At 43.1% G+C, this 15,345-nt stretch overlaps 1 protein-coding gene across 1 annotated transcript; it reads left to right on the top strand.

The window, feature by feature from the left end:
* Positions 1–3,479: 3,479 nt before the first annotated feature.
* On the top strand, positions 3,480–4,916 carry LOC133911119 (uncharacterized serine-rich protein C1E8.05-like). Its single transcript, XM_062353324.1, has one exon. The coding sequence runs from the start codon at positions 3,566–3,568 to the stop codon at positions 4,703–4,705; it is 1,140 nt and encodes a 379-aa protein (XP_062209308.1). The 5' UTR covers positions 3,480–3,565; the 3' UTR covers positions 4,706–4,916.
* The last annotated feature ends 10,429 nt before the right edge of the window (positions 4,917–15,345 follow it).

Below are 15,345 nucleotides of genomic sequence, written 5' to 3' on the forward strand. Positions count from 1 at the left end.
CCCAAATATTCCAACTGACAAATCCAATTTTTAATATACTGCAGGTTCGTATATAGTCTCTAAATTCTATACCTATAATTTTCACCAACATCTAATTATACTGCAAACATTCACCTCTAATATTTTAAATTCCCCTATTATAATCCGAGATTTCTACTAAATCAAAATGAAGTACTATTACATAATACATTGTAAATATGCAATCCAAATGTACCGTGACCATCATATTCCAAATTTATTGTTACCAAGGAATTGCCAATCTATTTTTTAAAAATTTACTGAATTTCAATGCAGAACTAATTTTCTACCTACATTATACTATATCATATCAAAATTATTCCCACTCTAAAAACTCTCCTCTAATTTCAAATTTTTGAACGTACTCCATTGCAACTTTTCTACTTTACATATTCTACATTTCTTCTCTAATTCCTATGTCCCTCATTTTTCTATATTTCTTCCTCTACTCTAAGTCTATGTCTCTATTGTTATGTTTGTATCTAAACCTCTCTAATCCTAAATTTTCTATCTACATTTCCTAATCTAAGCAAACCTATAAACTAATAATATATCAATGAACATTGACGTCGCATTATAGAATCAATGCTACCTAAAATTACCAAATGTAACCAAACCTATAAATTAATAATATGCCTCAATTTCTTTATCTAACACTACCAAATTTCTACCAACTCTTTCAAATAAATAAACCTAATTTTCATTGTACTGAATCTTGCCTATCTTAAATTTGGCTCAAATCTAATCAAAATTCATATTTGACATATACCAAAATTTCCTAAATAATAGGCCTACACTATTACCTATTCTACATTCTACTAAAAAATTCCTACATCTTCAACCTACAAATTCTAGTCTAAATGTTGTTAACATTCGACTCTAAACTTTCTAAACATTCTATATATGTCGCAGAAATCCTACTCCAAATTTTCTATCTATACCGTGAAAATCCTGGTCTAAAATTTCTAAACACTCTAAATATCCTATTCTAAATATACCACGAAAATCCTACACTAAAATTTCTAAACACTCTAAATATCCTATACTAAATATACCAAAAAATCGTACTCTAAATTTTCTATCTATTATTCTATACAACTATGCCTCTAACCTAGTTTTATTCTACCGGATTCTGTCTCTAATCTACCTAAATTTTTCCTATTCTACCTACTACTATTCCTAATCTAATCTAAATAAAAAAAGGTACCGGCGAATGTAGCCGTACGGTGCCGCCGGTTCGTCCCTCCTCCGACCTTTCCCCACTTCCCCTCTCTCTCCTCCACGTGCTGTTGCTCTCTCTCTCCTCCGTGCATCGCTGCTCTCTCTCTCCAACATGAGCGGTGAGTGTGAGATGAAGAAGATGAACCGAACGGGCACTCGATGGCCGTATAGAAATTATAGGTCTGTTGGCACTCCGTGTGCCGATAGGCCTCCACCACGCACCGAGATTTGACATGACGCTGACCCAGGTCTAGGCCCACCACTTGTCGGCACTCTGAGTGCTGGAGTGCTGACAGGACTCCGGGCCCACTGCCACCTGGGATGTCGGCACGCGGCACAGATGTTGCAATTTTAAGAATTTAGCTATTATTTTTACAATTTTTCAATAAAACAATATTATTAAAAAAACGAGATATCTCGGTAAGCCCACTAGATTCCCTGTGATCTCTGTCACATAATCATGCCACATGTTTGCTTTGCGCCATCTGAAATCTGAGCTGCCGATTGTCTTCTTGTCTTTGTGTTCCCGAGAGTTTGATCAAGATAGATGCCGACAAACAATCTAGTAAAAGTTAAATGTATCACTTGTTAATGGGAGATTTTCGAGGGAATCATGCTGAATATGACCGAAATTTCCGTACATAGCTCTTTAAAACAAAGAGAAGAGCTTCTAAATTTATACAAAATTCTTATGTAAATCTCACCTATAGGAATTTGATAGGAAATGTAACGTAAATTTAGTCCCTCTGGGAAATTTTCTGGGAGTCTTTCTATCTCCAAAATCCTCCTTTGAAGTATATTTACAAACAACTCAATAAATTACTGTTTCATTCTCCCTAAAGATTTTCTAAACACTCCTTTTCATTTTTTTTTTCAATGTTTTGTGTTCCTGCAACTTTGGATTTGTGAGTCCAAATGGTCCTTGTTTGAAGAGCTCTACTCACTCCGGAAAATGCAAAGCAAAGCCGATACAGGAGTCAACAGATGAGATTCCTTCTGTTTCTTCCCCAAAAGATTAACCGTTTAGTCGTTCTAGAAAGTCATCACGCTATACACAGATACTGACATGTGGAGTAAACGGATTGATCACCATCTGCGGGTCATATGCAGTTGATGAAGGAAGGAGACATCTTCTTCTTATACCATTTCATGATCACTGAAATAATAGAATAGTCCTCTATTGTCATGTGCAGCAATTCGAAAATAGTAAGATAATAAAAGAAAAACAAGTAAGACAGGTTAGTTTCCTGTTTATGTTCTCTAACACAGTCGAAAGATTAAATCATGCCCATTTTTTTCTTGGAACACATGTAAAATAAAACTCTAGGAATATTTTGTTCAGTCCTAGTAATAGGGCAGAACTTTTCATAATGATACCTTGAGTCGTTCAAGAGGCAATGAAAATAGACAGAATATTTTAAGGTGGAAAAATAGATAGATTTTAATTTATGCAAAAGAAAATAGGATTTGGTGGTAGCTATGGTTGCACGCTGCTGCCACCTTTTTCCAATCCTCTTCGGCTTAGTGGTTTTGCTAGAAAAGTTTTAGTCGATTGATCATTGGTGTTCTGTCCACCCTTCATCGCCTCCGGTAGTGTGGCTACCTAAGGAAAATGTTACGGTTCAGGCTTCACCCACCACCCCTAGCTAGCTTTAGAGAGATAGAGGCGACGGTTGTGACCACTGGAGCCGCACATCTTCGTACGATTTTAATTGCAATCATGCCCATCGTCTTTGAAGAATTACTAACTAAAGAAGGCAATCTTTTTTTTTTTTGCAGTGGTAGGAAAATTTCAATAAAAGTAGTTTTTTCTCACCCGATTTGTTTTGCTTAAAAACAAATTAAGAACACACTCCATAATATATAGTTTTGAACATAAGCACATATCAGTACACGTCTAAGGGAAAATTGGTTCTTCCCTTTGCTATTTTTCTAAGATTAATATCCCCCGTAGTTATTGAAAAATGTTTAGTTACTTTAAAAAAATAAAGATAGCAACCATTGTATAGGTATGACACCTTAGTTTCCACAGACCACTGGCCAAGGCCAATTGTCTGGTTGTCCCCACCGTCTGTGGAAAAAAATACAAAATAAAATTGGCAGCAGTAAGAAAACAGCAACAATTTTTTCTTCACGCGATTTATCTATTTAGAAGTTTCTATTCTCATACTCGTTTCATCAACAGGGGTGTGTGGAACCACCTATTAGTAAATTGACACATTCTCTAGAACAAATTTTCTCTCGTCTTTTCGTGCTTGTCTCCTTTACTTCTTTCTTTAACCCATTGTCCAATAAAATGATCGACATACACGTATAAATAGACACGATGACACGGGTGCAAAGAGCTGAGCACAAACACGCATCACCTCTCTTCCAGCTCCTCTCCTCTTCTGTCTCTGTCTGCCCAAACCCAAGAACCCAGATGCAGAAGCATAACCAATCCATTTCTTGCTCGCTTCCTCATTCAGACCAAGAAAGCAAAAATCCATCCATGGCAAGCCTGCGAGGAGCCGCACCGGCACGCCGATCGGGCACGGGAGACGATGTCTTGCACACAGAAGCTGAAAGCCCCGTCTCGGCGGCGCCCGAGGACTTCGAGTTTTGTATACTCTCGTTCGGTGGGCTCGCGCTGGCCGGCGAGGACGCGGCGGACATATGCGTCGCGGACGAGGTTTTCTCCGACGGCAAGCTCCTCCCGCTCCGCCTCTCGTCGGTGAACTCGGCCGACGCGTCGACACTACTGCTGCTTCGCTCGGATTCTCTGGACGGCGCCACGACGGCGGCGTCCACCAGCGGCTTCAGCTCGCGCTCCGACAGCCGAAGCGCGAGCTCCAGCAGCAGCAGCTGCGTCAGCCGGAGCACGTCCACGAAGAGCGCGTCCTCGGACCCCGCCGGCCTCGGCAGCTCGTCCAACAAGAGCGCATCCTCCTCCGACACGGTCATTCCGCCGCGGCGGTCGCTCTCGAGCAGTGTGTTCTACGCTCACCCGAGCCCGTCGGCGCGCCCGCCACGCCGGAGCGGCCACTCGGCGGCGTCCGCGGCGCGCCGCAACACCGGATCGGCGCCGCCGGCCGCGTGGGGACTGATACGCCTGGGCGTCGTCGGCGCTCCCGAGGTGTATCCACCGCGCGCGGTGGCCGAGTCCAGGAAGGTGGCCGCGTCGAGGGGCGGAAGCCGGAGCGCGCGGTTCTATCAGACGAACGCCGCCTCCAAGGAGTCGGTGGCAGTGGATAAGAAGCTCGCTCTGGGGCTGCTGGGAGCCGGTCTGCTGTGCTCGTGCTCGCCTGACGCCGTCGCGCCGGTGGGCTCGGCGGAGGTGGCCGCAGCGGAGGCTAGGCGGAGGAGGAAGAAGGCGGAAGAGAAGAAAAGAGATGCGAAGCGGAGTGGTCAGAACACTGCTCGGAGGAGCAGGATTTTCGACTGGCTGGAGGAGCTCTCCATCTCCAAGGAGAAGGGTGTCGTGTAGACATAGTCTCCTACCAGCATTTGTTTTCGATATTTTTTTATTTCTTTGATGGTTAGTATCACCCATGGAAATATTTGTCACTTGATTTGTTTTCACCATTTAGTTGGTTGATCAATCCCTTAATGCAACAATGTCATTGAGCAAAGCTCCTCATTTGTAAAGACCACGGCCTTTGAAATGCTCTATTACATACATTATTCTCACATTGTAATAGTGGTGCCAATAGGTGAACTTTATGACCCGTTCTGTTCATTTGTTTGTATAAGAAATTCACAAAATGGACGAGCAAACTAAAAAGGGCCAAAGATCGACCCTCTTGCAGCCCTGCCTTGCAATTTGCTATTGTTATTTGCGTGTTCCACGCAGATAGTTGGATATGTAATTTACATTGTTGGCGTCGGTGAAATGATAGTAGCATGAGGCTTTGCAGAAAAACATGGCCTTGGTGGCCGGAATCTGGGAGATGAAAAAAGGTTACTTTCAAGTAAGATAGGACGTGGGGCACAAACCAAAGGTTGGAAAGAATAGTCATCCCTTTCTCGACCTACCAAGCTAAGAATGGATTATAAAATTTGACAATTGCCAGTTCTCAGTCGCGCATGAGATTTCGCTTATATCTCATATATATTGATGAGGACAGCACTCCCTCGGATACATACAATGATCCTCTATTGAACTTTCAAGGTCCAATCACAAGGGCTCGCGCACGACAATTAAATTTAGAGGTGAGCTCATTCCTAAGCAACTCTTTATATAATTTTGAGAATAGATTACTACCTAATGATTATGTGTTGCTTAGAAATCATGGAGAGGACAAGGAGACACATAGAGGAAGGCTTGGAGGCGTGGAGGAGCAGCTAGGACGTCTAACAACAGCAGGAGGTCCAGTCCAACTCGAGTCCGAATCAGCCTCGACCTACAGGACCAACGAGCATTAAAACGGACGCCCAGGACGCATCCGGACTCCGTTTTCGACGATTCACATATGGTTGGAAAGATAATTTCATAAGGAAACCAATGGCGTTGGTTTGAGGTCCAAATTCCTTCTGAGTCAACGGGAAACGTCGAAACAAGTCAATATCCAGAATCTGTCCCGGTGCTACGTCACCGTTTTTGGTCCGTTGGGCCGTGTATCGTCGTTGAGCCCATTAGGGGGGCGTGACCAGGGGGTGTGACGACCCTAGACCCTTATTATCAGCAGCCGCCGCTCTTATTAGGGCGGGTTTTGCTTAGATTATTCTGTCAAGAACAGTTTCGCCGTTTCGTCGGTTTGTGAGACCCCAACTCGTGAGATTAATCATTCATCTGCAATTTGGTTGCATTCTTCCTTGTTCTTGCTTGTGTTCTTCGATTCGCAGGCAAGGATTTTAGCCTTCTTGGCGAGGTCAACCGTGCAACGCCGGTTGATAACCAGAGGAGACGTGGTGCTGCGATTGCGGGGTTTCGGATCGTGTTGTTCGGAAGCCGGATCGACTTGTGTCTCGTTTCCACCAAATCGAGAGTTACCAGAACGTTTCGAAAGATCGGGAACCCTTGTTCATATTAAGTGGTATTCAGAGCTTCAGGTATACCGTCAGGTTCATATCTACCTTCGAGTGTTTTCGCCTTCGTTCCATAGTCCACTGCCATATCGTTTTTTTTTTCCTGTCCTACAACCCTTCCGCGCCTTTAGCTTTTGCATATTTCAGTTTCAGAGTTCGTCGTGTTGAGTTTGTGTCCTAGTCAAGGTCTTGTTGCTGGTTAGGTCGTGTTAGAGTCCAGTTCGTGTGTTTTTCCCCACCGTTTCCATCAAACCCTAGCCTTCGTCGCATATTTTCCCCACTTTCTTCCCGTTTTGTCCTCTAATTCGGAGTCGTTTCTCAAATCGGGCATAACTTTCGCGTACGAACTCCGTTTTCAGAAAAGTCACAGAGTTTTTCGCATCGAAACGGCGTTTCGGATCCGTTCGTCCCCCGCTTTGCCGGGTTCGGCGAAATCAGAATTCCCGAATTCGCCTCCGAAGTTTGAGTTTTCAATTTCCAAATATTTTTCTCATTTTCCAGTTGAACTTCAGAAAATTCTACAGGCCACGTCTTTCACTTGTTTAAGCTCAAATTTTCTGTGGTTCCCTCTTGTGTGCTCCTAAGTGAAAAAAAAATATCAAAAAAATAAAAAGAAAAAGTCGAATTTTCCCAAAAAAACAACGACAGCCCAAAAAAATAGAAAAAAGAGAGGGGCAAAAGAGGAACAATATCTAGAGGAGCACATAGAGAAGGGCAAAGTGAGCTGTGTTAGCGTGTGCTGTTTAGTTCTTTATTTCTGTTGCTCTTGCTATCCATCATACTTGTTTCTTCACCTTGTTTATCACACATACTTGGTACTTGCAACAATTTAGGCCAGCAACGAGAACAAGTACTTGGGACTATAATTCAGCATTACTATCTGTTTCTGATTTGTGTTCCACATATACATATTTGTTCTCTTTGTGTGCCTTCCAAGCTCCACAGATTCTTCTAGACAGCACTGGTTTGCATCCCTGCAATCGCTCGCACGCCTTCCAGGTATCCTTTGCTTTGCTGGTAAGAACCCTGGTAAGAGCTTGGTAAGGTATCTACCTTTGCTGATCTTGATTGAGAGGCACCACTCCACCTTTGTAGTACGATTATTAGGGATAACCTTCACTGTTTGTTGTTGTGTTTGTTTCCACAATGTCAGTTGAAGGAGATAAAACGCCAAAGGACTTCAAGGAGTGTGTCAGCCAAGAGCAGCTACAAGCTGTTGTAGACAATGCTCAGAAGGAGATGAAGGAGACAGTCATCAAGGCTGTCACTGAAGCGATAATTGAGATGAAACTCGCAAATGCGGTTGAGCGGGTGGACCAACGGTTATCCGAGCTCACCGACAGGGTATATGCGTTGGAAAACCGTCCTGTGCACAACGAAGATGTGAATGGAAGCAACACCGGTGATGAGTTATATGATGATGATGTTAATGTTGATCCAGCGGCGACATTGCAAAACAGATTACGGCGTCGTCTTCGCACTAACACCACAGGTATGGGTGGCGTTCCACATCACCACCACCATCGAGGTATGTATAATCGAGCTCCTGAAGATCCTTATGCTAAGGTTAAATTTACTATACCTTCTTTTTCGGGACATTATGATGCTGAGGGATATCTTGATTGGGAGATGACAGTAGAGCAAAAATTTAGTGCCCACCAAGTACCTGAACAACATAGAGTTAGACAAGCCACTAGTGAGTTTAAAGATTTTGCTATTATTTGGTGGACTGGTTTAGCTGCAGATGGTGCCACACCTCGTACATAGGAAGAGCTTAAGGTTGCTATGCGTGATAGATTTGTTCCCCCATCTTATCATAGAGACCTGCGTAAGAAATTGATGCGTTTAGAACAGGGAGATAAATCTATGCAGGATTATTATGGTGAGCTTCAAAAGGGCTTGATGCGTTGTGGCATAGTAGAGGGAAAAGAAGATTCTATTTGTCGATTTTATTCGGGTTTGAGACGTGAAATCCAGGATATTATTGATTATAAAGAATTTAACATGTCAACCAGTTGTTTCAGTTTACTATGCTTGCAGAGAAGGAGTTGCAGGGGCGTGAGCAGCAGGGCAAGTACAAGGCCAGCACCACATACACGCCGCGCACAGGACCATCCTTTGGGCTGTCCAAACCATCCACTTACAGGGCTCCCTCACCAGCGAGCAAGCAACAAGCAGCTACGGCACCAAATCCGGTCACTACACGACCTTCAGGCTCAGGTAAAAATTATGTTTTGCAGGGACCTTCGAAGAGTGCTTCCTCTGTTGCATCAACGGGATGCACCTCTGGCATTCAGTGCCGTCGCTGCCATATATTCGGTCATGTGCAGAAGGATTGCCCAAGTCAGCGGGCATACATTGCAACGGAAGATGGGTACATCAGCGCCTCTGACATTGAGGAAGAAGAAGAAGAAGAACCAGTTGTTGAGGAGAGCAACGAAATCTTGGGCAGTGATGACACAGCGACCTATAGGAGCATCATTGTGCAGCGGGCGCTCAGCACAAAGGTACAACAACCAGAGAAGCTGCAACGCCATAACTTGTTCATATTAAGTGGTATCAGAGCTAAGGTAACACAAACTTGCAGAGTTTCTTTTTCCATTGGTTCCTATGCTGATTATGTTGACTGTGATGTGGTACCTATGGAAGCTTGCTCACTTTTATTGGGTCGACCTTGGGAATTTGATAAAGATGCTATACACCATGGTAGAAGTAATACATATACTTTTATGCATAAAGGAAAGAAAATTACTTTGGTTCATATGACCCCTGCTGAAATTGTACAAGCTGATAAAGAACGAGCTGCTAATTTGCGTGATACTAAATCTGAAAATCAGCAAGTTGCTAATTCTCTTTACCCACCTAAAAAGGATAAGTCTGCACCTAGTTCTAAGGTAGAGGGCATAAAATTGAAGGGTGGTGTTATGCTTGCACTAAAAAGTGATCTTGCTGAAATTTCTAATAATGATATTTGCTACACCTTGGTTTGCAAACGAGTTTTGTATTCGCTTGATGATGTTATTAGTTCGATACCTCCTGCTGCCACTAACCTTTTGCAGGAGTATGAGGATATTTTCCCAGCTGAGATACCCCCGGGACTGCCACCTATGAGAGGGATAGAGCATCAAATCGATTTGATCCCGGGAGCAACATTGCCAAATCGTGCTGCGTATCGAACCAATCCCGAGGAGACTAAGGAAATTCAGCGGCAAGTCCAAGAGCTTTTGGACCGCGGGTATGTACGTGAGAGCCTTAGTCCTTTGTGCTGTTCCTATGATTTTGGTTCCTAAGAAAGATGGTACTTGGCGTATGTGTGTTGATTGTAGAGCCATCAATAACATTACTATTCGATATCGCCATCCTATTCCTAGACTTGATGATATGCTTGATGAGTTGTGTGGCTCTGTAATTTTTACAAAGATCGATTTGCGTAGTGGTTACCACCAAATTAGAATGAAACTTGGAGATGAATGGAAAACAGCTTTCAAAACTAAATTCGGATTATATGAGTGGTTAGTAATGCCTTTTGGTTTAACTAATGCACCTAGCACTTTCATGTGTTTGATGAATGAGGTTTTAAGAGCTTTTATTGGACGATTTGTGGTGGTTTACTTTGATGACATATTGATTTATAGCAAGTCTTTGGATGAACATATGGATCACTTACGTGCTGTTTTTAATGCTTTACGTGATGCACGTTTATTTGGTAACCTTGAGAAGTGCATCTTTTGCACGGATCGAGTCTCTTTTCTTGGCTATGTTATTACTCCACAGGGAATTGAGGTGGATGAGATGAAAATTGAAGCCATAAAGAGTTGGCCGGTGCCCCAAACCATCAAACAGGTGAGAAGTTTTCTTGGACTTGCAGGTTTTTATCGTCGTTTCGTGAAGGATTTTAGCGCCATTGCTGCCCCCTTACACGAGTTGACAAAGAAAGGTGTGGTGTTCCATTGGGGTAAGGCACAAGAGGAGTCCTTTGACACTTTGAAGGACAAGCTTACGCACGCGCCATTGCTGCAACTTCCAAATTTTGGTAAGACCTTTGAGCTAGAATGTGATGCTAGTGGAGTTGGCATTGGAGGTGTTTTGATGCAAGAAGGTAAGCCCGTTGCATACTTTAGCGAAAAATTGTATGGCCCTGTTCTTAATTACTCTACGTATGATAAGGAATTGTATGCACTTGTTATGTTCTTTAGAGACGTGGCGTCATTATTTGTGGCCTAAAGAATTTGTTATACATTCAGATCATGAATCGCTTAAATATCTTCGTTCTCAAAATAATCTGAATTGTAGACATGCTAAGTGGGTTGAATTTATTGAATCTTTTCCTTATGTTATCAAACACAAGAAAGGGAAGGATAATATAATTGCTGATGCTTTGTCTAGACGATATGCTTTGTTGTCCCAACTTGATTATAGAATTTTTGGACTTGACTCAATAAAAGAACAATATGTGCTTGATCCTGATTTTAAAGATGTATTGCTGAACTGTAAAGAAGGACGTACATGGAACAAGTTTGTGCTCAATGATGGATTTGTGTTTAGAGCTAACCGTCTATGCATTCCAGTTGGTTCCGTTCGTCTTTTGTTGTTGCAGGAAGCACATGGAGGAGGATTGATGGGACATTTTGGTGCTAAGAAGACGGAGGATATGTTGGCCACACATTTCTTTTGGCCAAAGATGAGGAGAGATGTTGAGCGGTTCGTGGCACGCTGTACCACATGTCAAAAGGCTAAGTCTCGCTTGAATCCACATGGTTTGTATATGCCTCTTCCTGTTCCTTCTATTCCTTGGGCAGATATTTCGATGGACTTTGTTTTGGGATTGCCTAGGACTAAGAGGGGGAGGGATAGCATTTTTGTTGTTGTGGATCGTTTTTCTAAGATGGCACATTTTATACCTTGTCATAAAAGTGATGATGCCGTTTATATTGCTGACCTCTTTTTCAAAAAGATTGTTCGCTTGCATGGTATGCCTTCTACTATTGTTTCAGATCGCGACGCTAAATTTTTGAGTCACTTTTGGCGCACTCTATGGAATAAGTTGGGTACAAAACTATTGTTTTCTACTACTTGCCACCCACAAACTGATGGCCAAACGGAGGTAGTGAACCGCACTTTGGGTACCATATTGAGAGCTATTTTGAAGAAAAATTTGAAGATGTGGGAAGAATGTTTGCCCCATGTGGAGTTTGCTTATAATCGGGCAACACATTCTACCACCAAGGTAAGTCCTTTTCAGGTAGTGTATGGTTTTACCCCTCGCGCTCCTATTGATCTTTTACCTTTACCTACCATTGAAAGAATACATAGTGATGCTAGTGCACGTGCTGATTTTATTCATAAGTTGCATGAAACAACTAAAATAAATATCGAAAAGATGAATGAAAAGTATAGAATTGCTGGTAGTGAAGGTAGGAAAGAAGTCAAACTTGAACCGGGTGATTTAGTGTGGTTACATTTAAGAAAAGATAGGTTTCCAGAGCTGCGTAAGTCTAAATTAATGCCAAGAGCTGCTGGTCCTTATAAGATAATTGAGAAAATAAATGATAATGCATATAAACTTGAGTTGCCACCCGAGTTCGGGGTTAGTCCTTCTTTTAACATTGCAGATTTGAAACCTTACTTGGGAGCCGATGATGAGCTTGAGTCGAGGACGACTCCAATTCAAGAGGGGGAGGATGAAGAGGACATCACTCCCTCGGATACATACAATGATCCTCCATTGAACTTTCAAGGTCCAATCACAAGGGCTCGCGCACGACAATTAAATTTAGAGGTGAGCTCGTTCCTAAGCAACTCTTTATATAATTTTGAGAATAGATTACTACCTAATGATTATGTGTTGCTTAGGAATCATGGAGAGTACAAGGAGACACATAGAGGAAGGCTTGGAGGCGTGGAGGAGCAGCTAGGACGTCCAACAACAGCAGGAGGTCCAGTCCAACTCGAGTCCGAATCAGCCTCGACCTCCAGGACCAGCGAGCAGTAAAACGGACGCCCAGGACGCATCCGGACTCCGTTTTCGACGATTCACATATGGTTGGAAAGATAATTTCATAAGGAAACCAATGGAGTTGGTTTGAGGTCCAAATTCCTTCTGAGTCAACGGGAAACGTCGAAACAAGTCAGCGTCCAGAATCTGTCCCGGTGCTGCGTCACCGTTTTTGGTCCGTTGGGCCGTGTATCATCGTTGAGCCCATTAGGGGGGGCGTGACCAGGGGGTGTGACGACCCTAGACCCTTATTATCAGCCACCGCCGCTCTCATTAGGGTGGGTTTTGCTTAGATTATTCTGTCAAGAACAGTTTCGCCGTTTCGTCGGTTTGTGAGACCCCAACTCGTGAGATTAATCATTCATCTGTAATTTGGTTGCATTCTTCCTTGTTCTTGCTTGTGTTCTTCGATTCGCAGGCAAGGATTTTAGCCTTCTTGGCGAGGTCAACCGTGCAACGCCGGTTGATAACCAGAGGAGACGTGGTGCTGCGATTGCGGGGTTTCGGATCGTGTTGTTCGGAAGCCGGATCGACTTGTGTCTCGTTTCCACCAAATCGAGAGTTACCAGAACCTTTCGGAAGATCGGGAACCCTTGTTCATATTATATATTTTTACCGTAAAATCCTCTAAATTTTCATGTCGCAAACAAGACCTGTTCATAGCTTTGAATTAGGAACGTTAGCCAAGTCAGCATGATGATCCTGGCCTACTCGTGTAATGAAATTAGCTTTTTAATGGTTATTTGGATCATGAATTATAGCAGAACAAAACTGGGGTACGAGTAAGTTTGGTGTATATGTTGGACAACATTGCAAAAGATGATGATAAAATAGTAAACAAGGTATACAATACAAGCGTCCCACAGATGCCCTTAAAGGAAACATTTCATCAAAATTTAGATTACGACAGTTCTAAGGACAAGGAGGACTTATAGTGAGTTCTGAAAGCACAACCTCTGAAGTGGTCTCTGAAGCAGACCCAATGTTGCAAAAGAAAACAGCTCATAAGTTTCAAAATGTGAACACTAGCAGAGTCTGCATGACAATCTCAGCCTAATTGTAAATAAAATTAAGTTTTTAATTAGGCGTGCTTGGAATGCATAAATTTCACATGAAACAATGAAATTCCCACAACAATCGAGTGAAACCCCTGTGTTCCAAATGGCCCTTTTTTTCCAAACGAGTTTCAGATGTCACTTTAGAGGTTGTTTGGATCAGGGATTTGATCAAAACAAGATTCTATTCTAAAAGGTGCAACTTAGATTTGTAAGTAGCTTCAGTAATGTAGGAACGAATGGTGATAAAGTGGATAAACAAGCATTTGACATATGCTTAAAGCTCTTGATGGAATCGCTATTTCTCCAAAATTTGATTGTGTCTGTTCCAAGGACAAGGGGAACGGATCTAATAGTGAGGCCTGGGAGCTCGACTAATTAAGTGGTGTTTTGACTTCCTTCTGCTGTTTGGGCCTTTGAGGTCAGTTTTCTTTTTAATAGTTTTTTTAAACAAAACTGGCAGAAGAGCTACCTATTATATTAATAAAAGAGAGTCCTGACAGGTAAATACACAAGAGAAGAAAAAACAAACCACGAAAGACAAGAGAGCAGGAAAAAAGAAAACACAAAAGTGGGGAAGACAGAAGGGCCTATTCTTGCCGCACGAAGCATCCTAGATGGTGTGCCTCAACGAAAGCTTAGGTGCCTGTCTCATCAAAGATTTGGCCCACAATATAGGACACCATTTTTTCTTGCCCTCGAAGATGTGTCTATATCTTTCCTTCCAAATTTACCAGGTGGCAAGGATGACAAGCGATTTGAGAGCTTTTCTTGAAGATAGGATGGAGAGAGCCATTGAGGTCACCAACCAAGGTCCGAGTAGCACTGCAACGCCGACTCGGGGCGAATTGCTAGCTGTTTGAGATTGCACCAAGGATATACCAAACTCTACTGGAGAAAGAGCACTCTTCGATGAGGTGGAGGCCGGATTCATTGATTTGTTCGCAAAGGGGCAGATGCGGTTGCATTGCCAACCTCTATGGGTAAGGCGATCTAAAATCCAAAGCTTGTTTTGGACTGTCGGTTAGGCAAAGAATTTGCACTTTGGTGGCGCCCATAGCTTCCAAATCAACTAAGAGAAATTAGTGGTGGTGAAGTTAGTGAACATCATGGCGTACTCCGAGCTGGCCGTGTAGGATCCCTGACTAGAGCATCTCCAAGTAATGGAGTCCAGAATGCTTGGCTGGAGGACAACCACTATGGTGGCAGCCCATAACCAAATGAATTGAGCAATGTGGTCACTATAAACGTGTTGAAGAGTGGTCAGTTCAACAACCATTATCTTTGGAGAATCACTTCTTTGTGGGAACAAAGCTTGTTTATCGAGACGACAAAAAGCAGTGGAGCATGGTCCTTGGGAGTGTTGCCCTTAGTCTAGGGAAAATGCCGAAATGAAATCGTCTCCCCATTGCCAATGTGTATGGAAGTGGTGGCAATGAAGATTAGACGGTCTGTTTTGCCACAAAGAAGCTGTGAGCCAACCCAGGCTTTCTGGGACGTGGTCCACTCTTGCCAGAGCCATCTCTTCCTTAAGGCTCTACCAAAGAGCTCCAAGTGGAGGACCCTCAGGCTGCCTTGCTTCTTCGATCTACAAACCCTCTTCCAACTAACTTTGCACTTGCCTCCTATTATTGGTTTGCATCTCATCCACAGAAATTGTCTCCTGGCTTTATCTATCTACGTCATTATTGAAGCAGGAGGTTTGATGGCCAACAGGAAGTGAATAGGTTGGGAGGACATTGTGGCTTTCACAAGAGCTAGTCGGCCCGAGGGCACCAAGTTTCTCCCCTTCCTGGAGGACATCTTCCTAATCACTTTATCCACCATCGACTGTAGATCAGACACCTTCGACCGCCTCGTTGTCAAAGGGAGGCCAAGGTAAGTGATTGGGGACTTGGAGAGCACCACCGGAAGGTCTGTAAGGATCACATGTAGATCAATGTATGTGCAACTGATGAGGGTAACCAAAGTCTTGGAGATGTTGATTTGCAGCCCAATCGCCATGCCAAAAGAGTGAAGAATGCTTGCCAGAGTTGACACTTCTTTGGC

Source organism: Phragmites australis, chromosome 3 (assembly GCF_958298935.1).
Source record: "Phragmites australis chromosome 3, lpPhrAust1.1, whole genome shotgun sequence".
Lineage (NCBI taxonomy): Eukaryota > Viridiplantae > Streptophyta > Magnoliopsida > Poales > Poaceae > Phragmites > Phragmites australis.

What these genes read in the sequence shown, in the direction of transcription:
- LOC133911119 (XM_062353324.1), top strand. Translation starts at nt 3,566, where the DNA reads ATGACACGGGTGCAAAGAGCTGAGCACAAACACGCATCACCTCTCTTC.